General features: G+C 45.4%; 1 protein-coding gene across 3 annotated transcripts in view; it reads right to left on the reverse strand.

Moving 5' to 3' along the window:
* SLC51B (solute carrier family 51 beta subunit) overlaps positions 1-8,956 on the reverse strand; it is an 18,210-nt gene extending 9,254 nt beyond the window's left edge. For 2 of the 3 annotated variants that reach the window (XM_015568515.1, XM_006770831.2), the window contains exon 1: positions 1,292-1,757. In XM_015568515.1, the coding sequence (XP_015424001.1) occupies positions 1,292-1,457 (166 nt within the window). In that variant the 5' untranslated portion in view covers positions 1,458-1,757. Of the gene's footprint in view, positions 1-1,291; positions 1,758-7,824; positions 7,979-8,569 lie in introns of those variants that run through there. The other variant, XM_015568516.1, reaches the window with a different exon arrangement.
* Positions 8,957-10,942: the final 1,986 nt, after the last annotated feature.

Below are 10,942 nucleotides of genomic sequence, written 5' to 3' on the forward strand. Positions count from 1 at the left end.
ATTAGTAACAGCCCATAGGCCCCTGCTGCCTATGTGGACCTCCCCACACCCACAAAGAAGAGTGTGAAGGTCAAGAAACCAAACACCAACTCCCTCTGGGAAGGTGGGATGGGGCCCAGACGCATGCGAACACCTTGAATAGTTCTGTATTGAATACATTTCTCATGAGTACACACTACCTTTATGAAAACAACACATGGAATTTTTATGTATTTTAAATGTATATATTTTAATGTATATTTTAAATATATTTTCCAAATTTGAATGTATTTTAAAATGTATGTATAGTATTTATAGCTTTTGAGACAACGATTCCAATTTTGGGTGTTTAATTAATAAAACTAATTAAAATGTCAGTTCTTCGCCGAAACCGGTTTGGCTCAGTGGATAGAGCTTAGGCCTGCGGACTGAAGGGTCCCAGGTTCGATTCCGGTCAAGGGCATGTACCTGGGTTGCGGGCGCATCCCCAGTGGGAGATGTGCAGGAGGCAGCTAATCGATGTTTCTCTCTCATCAATGTTTCTAACTCTCTATCTCTCTCCCTTCCTCTCTGTAAAAAATCAATAAAATAGATTTAAAAAAAATAAAATAAAATAAAATAAAATGTCAGTTCTTCCCAACTTGACCTATGGATTCGATGCAATTCCAATAAAAATCCCAGCAAGTTATTTTATGTGTATCGGCAAAATGATTTTGAAGTTTACATGGTGTGGTAAGAGACTCAGAATAGTTCACACAATATTGAAGAACAAAGTTAGAGGACTGACACTATCAGACTTCAAGACTTCCTGTAAAACTGCAGTAATCAAGACAGTATGGTGTCGGAGCCAATCTGATAAGTGTACAAACTTGGCTGATCCCAGAGGGGAATGTGTGTTTTAAATGTGATAATATTATAATGAACATATACCAACAAACAAAATGACAAGTCGGACTCAAGTCCAGAACTGAGAGTCAACCCTCCGGACTGTGTTAGATGCCCCAGAACCAAAGACACATTTCCCCTCAGAACACTTCACCAGTTTCCTTCTAGAGTGAGCATCCTGTTAATATCCCTGCTTTTAAAAAATTAACTACATTTCATGAGTTATTTGGATTTTATTTTTCTATGAGTGTCTTTTCCTGTTCCCGGATCCCACCCAGGATATCACATTGCGTTCAGCTGTCCTGCCTCCTTGGGCCCCTCCAGGAGATTCCTGCATTTTAAACAGAGCTTAACCATCTGCCACTGGCCTGTGACTCCTACTGGAGACCCTGGTCCCTCATTCCCATGGGAGGTTAGAGACACTCACCCTGGGTCCGTGGCTCCTGGGGCCGGTCTTGGTCTGCTCTGGGGAGCAGCACTGATTGCTGTGTCTTCTTCCTCCTCTCACCGAAGCACAGGATGGTCTTTGCACTTGAGCTCTCCACACAGCTGTCACCTGGGATGAGTGCAGAGTCTGTGGCAGCCCATCCCATCGGGTAGCTCTGCTCTTAGCACACGCCCAGGCCTGGAGTCTTCTCTGCTACTCTGGGGTGACTGACCTCTTGAATGAGTGGCCTTGGGTGGCAAACAGGCTCCACCCGGTTTTAATTGCTTAAAGAGCCAGGAGCCCAGTGCTCACTTTCTTATATGGTGGCCTCAAGGAAAGAGAAAATATCCAGACCCTCTTGCCAGCCCTGAGGAATGGGCTTAGAGGACCCCGGGCTGGGGTGCCAGCACCGCAGGGGGATACGTGGTGTGCTCTCTCCGGCCTCTGCCTCCTGGTGTTATCAATGTTTAACCACAGAGCCGGGAGCCAAGCCCGGCCTTTGATAGCCTGCTCTTTCTCACAGTGAAGGCCAGGGCCGTATAGGAATTCCTCACAAGGAGCTATAAAAGAAGACCTTTGAGGGCAAGGGGCGGGGAAGGCAAGGCAAGTGAGTGAGGCTGTGTGAGTGGCACAGAAAGGAGAAAGCAGGGCAGGTCAGACAGCACAGAGGGAGGAGAGCTTGGTAGGGAAGCAGGAGTAAGATGCTCCTCGCACCAGGCCAGACCCATTCAATTCTGGTCATCGGTGGGCTCTGGGCTTTTCCACCCACTGGCTCCGTGCATCTTCAACAATCCTTGGAGTTGGCTTGGCAAGGAGCAGGGTTCCCATTTCACAAATGAGGTAGTAGAAGTTGAGTGAGGTCAAGTAACAGGAACAAGTTCCTCTAGACCAGTGGTTCTCAACCTTCTGGCCCTTTAAATATAGTTCCTCATGTTGTGACCCAACCATAACATTATTTTCGTTGCTACTTCGTAACTGTAATGTTGCTACTGTTATGAATCATCATGTAAATATCTGATATGCAGGATGGTCTTAGGCGACCCCTATGAAAGGGTCGTTTGACCGCCAAAGGGGTCGCGACCCACAGGTTGAGAACCGCTGCTATAGGAGTTAAGCACAGGTTAACAGTGTGGACAACAGCATGGTGCAGAGGAAAGGAGACCCAACAGGAACATAGGGGCCTGCCTGGAACTTCAGCAACTCATTATTTTGTAACTAATTCATTCATTCATTCAATAAGTATTATTTGAGTTCCTATTACACAGATGACATGGTAAACAAGACAGGCAAGGACCCCATTCTCCTGTAGCTCACACTCTGGGAGGGTTAGACAGACAACAAAAAAAGTTAGCAAAAACATAAATAAAATAATTTCAGCTAGAGAAAGTTTCTGTGAATAATTTAAACAACAAAATGGTATAGAAAAGGATGGGGTAGGAGAGCTATGATTGCTGTATTCCTGTACTAAAAACTGAAGGACAAGGACCTGGGACAGCAGGTGCAAAGAGCTACTGGGCACAATGAGTTTTAGAAACGAAAAGGAGGGCACTGAGGGCACTGGGCTGAAGCAGGGCGATGAGGGGAAGTGGCATGGAATAGAGCTGGAGGGTAGACAGAGGCAGACCTTGTAGGGCCCCGTAAAACAGGGTACAGCGTTTGCATGTAATGAGAAGCCACCAGAGGGTTTAGGCAGGGAAGTGACATGATCTGATTGACATTTATCTAAAATCACTGGCCTGCTGGGTGGGGAGGAGGAGGGAGACCTATTGGGAGGCTGTTGCATTCAGCCAGGCAAGAGACAGTGGTGGTTTGGACCAGGGTGTGGCTGTGAAAATGGTGAGAAGTGGTCAGATTCAGGGTGCATTTTGAAGAGAGAGGCAATGGGTAGATTTCAAGAGAGAGGAACTCAACACTAACTGCAACAAAGCAACTCAAAAGGTAACCATTGGCTCATATAACTGGGAAGAGCAGGGTGGAGCTGACCTTAGGGAGAGCTGGAGCCAGAAGCCTGAAGATCCCTGGTTCTTCTCTCTCTAGCTCTCTCCCTGCTTCTAACTGGACATCAGGCTCATCCCCAGAGGCTACCATCTCCAGGACCCTGGACCGGGCTGTAGGAAGTCACCCTAACAGCTGGAGGACAAGCGGTCCCTTTTCTCAACTCCAGTTTGGCAATTCCTGGCAAAGGGCTCTAGCTCTAGTTGTCCTGACCTGGGTCATGTACCCATGTTTGGGATCAGTTGTTTCAGCCAAGGGCAAGGTGCCATGGATGACCAGCTCAAACCACATGCCCATCAGGAAGCCAGGAGAGCAAGGCTGAGAGCTGGACAGTCACTCCAGTGTGGGTCCCCAGGTGACCCCTTGACCAGGATTCTCCCTGTCTGCCTTGGAGGAGAATCATGGGGTGCCTGCCCCACTCTTCTACCTGTTTCTTTTTCATCCCTCCTCTTACCCTAGTTCTCTCTGCTATCGCTTATCCAGTAACTATGTTTCTGTGCCAGGCACTCTGCTAGCGATGAAAATCACAGACACTGCCCCTGGCCTCATGAAGACAGTGTAATGGTGACTGTGGCTGACAGGTGCCATGAAGGAAACATACGCACACAGATGAGGGCACATCACCAAACTCTCCCTTCCTCATAGTTTCAAATATCACTCTGGACAAATCAGTTCTACCTTAGAATCTCCTTCCCTAACATCTCCAGTCCCTTGTCCCACTGCCTGGAATGTGGTGGGCAATGAGCAGTGGAGTGGAGTGGAAAGGGCTTTTGGTTTTTCCCTGTTAGTCTAATATCTGCCACTTCATAATTCTTCCAGTTTCAGCTTATATGTCATCCTGTCAGGGAACCCTTTCACATCAGATAAATATAGTGTATGGCTGGCCAGCTTGGCTCGGTGGTAGAGTGTCAACCTATGAACCAGGAGGTCACGGTTTGATTCCCCATAAGGGCACATGCCTGAGTTGTGGGCTCGATCCCCAGTAGAGGGTGTGCAGGAGGCAGCTGATCAATTATTTTCTCTCATCGTTGATGTTTCTATCTCTCTCTTCCTCTCCCTTCCTCTCTGAAATTAATCCTACATAATAAAAGGCTAATATGCAAACCAACAGGACAGTGGAACCACTGGGGGTCAGTGCGCTCCCAGAGGAGGAGCCCTGAGCAGGGCTCGCAGTGGTGGTGGGAGCCTCTCCCACCTCCTCACCAGCAGCAGCGCTGATGTCTGACTGCGGGGAGTGGGCCTAAGCCGTCAGTCAGACATCCCCCTAAGGCTCCCAGGCTGCGAGAGGGTGCAGGCTGGGCTGAGGGACCCTCCTCTGAGTACACAAATCTCGTGCACCAGGCCTCTAGTAAAAATATATTTTTAAAAATATTGCGTATGGCTCTGGGTAACAAACACCCAATTTGAATGGTTTAAACACATACAGGCTTATTTTCTCAAATAAGAATTTCTGAAGTCAGCAGTTACGAATGTCAAAAGCTCAAGGAAATCAGGGCTGAGATTTCTGAGATTCCCTCATAGTCTCAGTATGGCTGATGCCGCTCCAGCCATTATGTCCATGTTCCAAGCAGAAAAAAAGGCAAAAGAGAAGAAGGATCACAGGATATAATGGACAAGTAACCTATCAGAGGGTAAACCCAGACAACAGGGAGAACTATGGACCAGGGCTGAGAGCCCCGTAGGCCTCAGGGTGATAGAAACTGCTCTGGACTCCAAGTCAGCCTGGTCTGCTCCTGGGGGTGAGCCCTCAGCATCAGCTGACACCAGGAGGGGTGGACATACCCTGGGCTAGCCGATTGTTCTTATCTTCATTTTCACAAACATCACTTACACTCAGAAATCAATGTAATGATTCAATTTGAACAATAATTCTGTCAAGTCCCTGTGGCACATTCTCTTCTCAGTAGAGAAAACTTCATGGAAAATAAATGAAATCTAAAAGTGGTGATGTAAGGAGAGAACACACAGGAGCAGAGATAGATGTACAAGGATGGTCACTGCACTTTGCTTAAGACAGCAAGACAGCCCTGGCCGGTTTGGCTCCGTGGATAGAGTGTCAGCCTGCAAACTGAAAGGTCCCAGGTTCGATTCTGGTCAAGGACACATGCCCGGGTTGTGGGCTCAATCCCCAGTGGGGGACTGCAGGAGGCAGCAGATCCATGATTCTCTCTCACCATGGATGTTTCTGTCTCTCCCTCTTCCTTCCTCTCTGAAATCAATAAAAATATATTTAAAACACACATACACACAAAAGATGGCAAAACAACACGAAACAAAACCTAAATGTTAGATAATATGGTATCAATAGAATGGCATATTTTTTCTAAGCATCAATTTTTATATTAAATCCTGCAATTAAGTCCTAAAATTATTGGTGCGTAAGCACTGGCCTGATGCCTCTGTCTGCAATAGGGTGGCTGAGAAGAAGAATGGGCGTCCAGTGAGAAGCCATCTTTACACAATGCTTTTTCAACAGACACATATTTTGCTGGGAGCATTTTGGGAACATTTGCAAAGTATTGGAAGTTTGGGCAGAATCTCCATGAAAGGTCATTCTGCAGCCACCACCTTTATCCCATGCATCTTATCTATATGGCATTTGAGACTTCCTATGTCATTGGCCCTTCTTCAGAATATTTAGTACTTTCTATGTCTTTGACCCCTTGCTTCTGGTTACAGTATAACCAAATATCTTCTTCAGTCCCTGAATAAATCAAAGTCCAACCGCAGAATAAAATCAAAGTCTCTCAGCCTTTCGTTTTAGTTATATGAGGTATTGAAGCTTAGTCATTCCCATAAACCGCACTCTGAATAGCCTCATCTTGAAGAGGACTTGCTCAATGTGTTTGAGGAATGTCCAACAACTGGTAAGTCAGCGCTGTGTGTTACTTGGAATTTTGTTGCTCCCACCTTTCACATGCAAGTCAACATTCTTTGAGGGAACAGATAGTTGGGGCATATAGTTGGCCCCAGTATTAAAGCAAATACTTCAGACAATTCAGTTAGGGCTATTTCATTGTCAAAGCTTTATTACAAACCTTTTGTGAGGGAAGGCCTCTGGTAGTCTCACTTTAAAAATTCACTCTTGGTAAATGGTTAAATAATAGTGATTAGACTAGATTTTTTCTAAAAAAGAATGTTTGATTAAAAGATCACTAAGACTCTTGACTGATGTCAGTTGGGTGAATCTTAATCCTTTTAAGTTTATCAGAAATTTTTCTAAGCATTTTAACCAGAAATCATAATTTATTTTCAGAAGGAAGTTGTGAATTAAATCATTTAAAAAGGAAAAATTCTGCCCTGATCAGAGTTGGGGCAATTTTTCTTTCTTTTATTTTTCTTAAATTTTCAATTACAGTTGGAATTCAATATTATTTCAGGTGTACAGCATAGTGGTTATACATTTATATAATTTACAAAGTAATCCCCCAGATAAATCTAGTACAAACCTGGAATCATATAATAATATTACAATATTGACTATATTCCCTAAACTGTACTTTACATCCCCATGACTATTTTGTAACTGCCAATTTGTACTTCTTAATCCTATTTCACCCAGCCCCCCCCCCAACCCTCTTCCCATCTGGCAATCACCAGTTTATTCTCTGCATCTATGAGTCTGTTTCTGTTTTGTTTGTTCATTTATTTGTGTGGTTTTTGTTTTGTTTTTTTGTTGTTGTTGTTTTGTTTGTTTTATTTTTTTAATTCCAAATATAAATTACATCATATAGTACTGGGATAATTTTTCTTTTAAAGCCCCTCCTTTTGGCTCAGATGATTTTTAAAGATCTGTCTTGGTTTAAAAAAAAAAAAAAAGGAGTAATCCTTGCCAGGTAGCTCAGTTGATTGGAGTGTTGTCCCAATATGCCAACGCTGCAGGGTTTGATTCCCCAGTCAGGGCACATACAAGAAGCAGCCAATGAATACATGAATAAGTGGAACAATGAAAGGATGTGCCTCCCCCACCCCCCTATACCGCTTTTCTCACTCTCTCTAAAATCAATAAATTTTAAAAAGGAGTCTCTGTGTGTTCATTTCTTGCCTAGTTTATCACTTTTTACATTTTTGTTTGTTTGTTAATCTTCATCTGAGGATATTTTTTCCTTTTTCTTTTCTTTCTTTCTTTCTTTTTTTTTTTTTAGAGAGAGAGAGTGGAAGGGAGGGGGAGAGACAGAGAGAAATATGGATGTGTCTCTCACATTGACTGGTTGCCTCCAGCACATGCCCCAACCAGGGCCAGGATTGAGCCTGCAACTGAGGTACGTGCCCTTGACTAGAATCCAACCCAAGACCCTTCAGTCCACGGCCAACACTCTAACCAAGGAGCAAAACCGGCTAGGGCACTTTTTACATTTTGTAATAAATGGACGCAAGTAGGCATACAAAACAAACACAATCATTGTTGCCAGAAGTGTTTGTATCCATGTTATTATTCCTTTGTTAAACAAGGGCCTTCGTGGCCAAAAGGTTTTCTGAAAGAAAGGGTTTACTGGGCCATAAGCTAGCTAGAAAAAGGACCAGATCCTAGGACATACCGTCTAAACCCCCGGAAGAAGGGCTGGATGGAGGAGACAAACCTGTCCACTGTCCTGGAGCTGACGGGGCTCTTTAAAAGGTGAAGCGAGCCAGTTCTAGGATAGGATGACACAGAGAAAATTCTGAGATGTCCTGAATTAAAATGCAGCTGTCCTGAGGGTAGAAGGGAGAGAGACAAGAGGTTCATCAGTTAACAACTGTGTGGCAAAACCAACAAAAGATTGCTTACATTACTGAATGTTGAAACTTTGAATTAACTTCCAGGTGGCTATTTCTGCATTTATCTAAAGAGAATAGCCAGGAGCCAATGAACGTCCCCTCCCCGCCTCCCCCCAACCCCAGGAGCCTAAGCTTCTTGCTTACATTTGAACTTTCCAGACTGTTGCCCATAACCAATCCTAAAGAACAAACATGTTTTCCTTGCATTCTGCACCTATCCCAGAACTAGCCCCATTCACCTTCTCCCATCCCCTTCATCTACAGCCAATATAAATTCTTTTTTTAAAATATATTTTATTGATTTTTTACAGAGAGGAAGGGAGAGGGATAGAGAGTTAGAAACATCGACGAGAGAGAAACATCGATCAGCTGCCTCCTGCACACCCCTCACTGGGGATGTGCCTGCAACCAAGGTACATGCCCTTGACCGGAATTGAACCTGGGACCCTTCAGTCCACAGGCTGATGCTCTATCCACAGAGCCAAACCAGTCAGGGCCAATGTAAATTCTTTCAAAACAACTTACGTCTTTCTTCCCCTACTTGATGTATTAAGAGCCCTGCTGCTGGTGATTTAGACTTCCTGTCCCCGGTCTTGGTATTTTTCTTGCCTGCATTTGGTTTAATAAACTCATTCTTTTTAAAAAGCTTTCGGCCGTGATAATTTTTTTTTTGTTTAACAGGTGCATAGTCTGTACAGAAGAAATATGTGCTGCTTCTGGACTGGATGTGGGCGATATTTATATTCCCCTTGGTTTACTGGGTCGACTGCCAGCAGCAAAGGGCTGCTTCCGTACCCCTAACCTGCTCCTGAGTCCTGGGTCTCACATCTGGCTTCCTTCAGATGTCATGTGACCTCTCCGGTCTCTCTCCTTTCAAGGACACCCGGGCTGCCTCTTTAGCTCTCCCCTGGGACCAAAGACATTCCAGTCTCCCGGTGGGGGGAGTCTGTTGCACAGAACAGCCTCCTTAGCAGTCACCATCTGTAAGAGCTGTGGGATGGCCAGCGTGGCCGGCCTGTCCTCAGCGGGTGGTCTTGCAGCCCAACCCGGCTTTACAGAAAGACGACATATTTGGGATTGATATTTCCTACGGAAACACAGAGTGCCTAATCCCTATCAGAAGCGCTGCCGCCTTGTGACGTCCCCACTGTCAATGACTGGAAAGGCTGGTGAGCAGCGCCTCCTAGCGGAATTCTACTGCAACCACAGGCAGGGAGTGGCTATGGTACAATAGTAGTACCATCCCCATTTTACAATTCGGGAAACTGAGGCTCAGTGTATTTATTATCCCAGGTCACGTGGCTGATAAGTGGTAGATCCAAGTGTGTCTGATGACAAATGAACTATGATCATCCTACAAAATCCTTTCCTCCTCTCAGCCTTCTGGTTTCTATCAGTCGCTGTGTGGTTGGCAGAAGGCGCTGTGAACAGCTCGAGGCTGCTCTTGGGGACAGCTGTGTAGAACTAGGGCGCTGAAAATTAAAGGTAGCATAATGCAGGCCCTCTAACTCAAGGAGAGAAGGGACATTCACATAAATATAGATAGTTACACTTCAGACAGCAGCTCGGTTCTAAGATGAAAACCCAAATGACTATTTTAGTTGTGTTTATAGGTCATGTTGTATGGGATAAGACCATTTTTTAAATATTAGAATCACATTCCACTTACTCTAAGAGAGGATACTGAAAGAGAACTCCATTGAAAGAATAGAAGGTTTGGGGTCCCATCTCACTCTGCTCATATATGATCAGATGAGCGGAATCACTGGAAATACAGTCTCTCCCTCCCTCTTGCCTCTCTCTTTTTTTATTCAACACACAGGTGAATGTATCAATGTCTGCGCACACATTAGCAACTTCCCTCGATAACTCCAAACTGTGTGAGAAGCAGAGGTCCCCACGGAGCATTAAGAGGACGCATGCAGAACGACATCCACTCCATACAGGCAAGAGCTCAGGGGAGGATGTCTAAACTTGGCATTGAAGAATGTGTGACAGCATTTAGAAAGCGGGAAGGTGGGGAGGGCATCTAGGAAGGACAACGTGAACAAAGACATGGGAGCCGGGATGTTCAGAGCTCATAATTTAGGAAAACGGACTGGTCCAGGGTCGCTGGGTGTGATTCTATGTGATGGGGAAAGTTGGTGAGAGTGGCTAGAAAGGAGTCTGGTCTCCTCTCTATAGCCAGGATGTGTGAGCACATTCAAGGCAAAAGCCACTGCCTGGGCCTGGGGAACGAAAAATCTAATCACTAGAGGTCCTTAGAGGTCTTCTACGAGCACTCCCCACCACCAGCAGGTATACCAGGATACCAGTTTCCCTAAATCTCCTTTATGGTATCCCTCTGTGTGGGAGGGAACCGACAGGGCAGAGTGAATGCCAGAGCGAGTGATTGAGCCTCATTTCCCTCAGGTGCAAGATAGGGCCTCTGACTGAGCTCAGAGCACAGAGGATTGCTGTGAATGCCAAAGGTTAGGACCACGCTTTGGAGCTACAGGGACCAGCTGTGAGGGAGGACCTAACTTCACTGAGCCTCACATGCTCTTCAGTTATAATGGTTGCAATCATATTTACCTGGTATGAATGATATGAGGGTTAGCGGAACTAATCAAAATGCGTAGCCAGAGCGTGGCATATTAAATACGCAGTAAATATTAGTTATCATGGCTGAGAAAATGACGGCAATAAATGAGATTTCATTGTGTGAAAACACATGACTTGTTCCAGAAAGAGTTCTTGGGGGAGATTAGATAAATCGTGCAAATACATGCAATAAAAAAATCACGGGGACTCTTGAACCGGCAAATACCTCCAACACGAACGGCCTCGCCTCCGACCAGCAGGCCCCGCCCCTCGGTTTCCTCCGGCCCCGCCCCTCGAGCCCCGCTCGCTCGCGCT

Source organism: Myotis davidii, unplaced genomic scaffold (assembly GCF_000327345.1).
Source record: "Myotis davidii unplaced genomic scaffold, ASM32734v1 scaffold461, whole genome shotgun sequence".
Lineage (NCBI taxonomy): Eukaryota > Metazoa > Chordata > Mammalia > Chiroptera > Vespertilionidae > Myotis > Myotis davidii.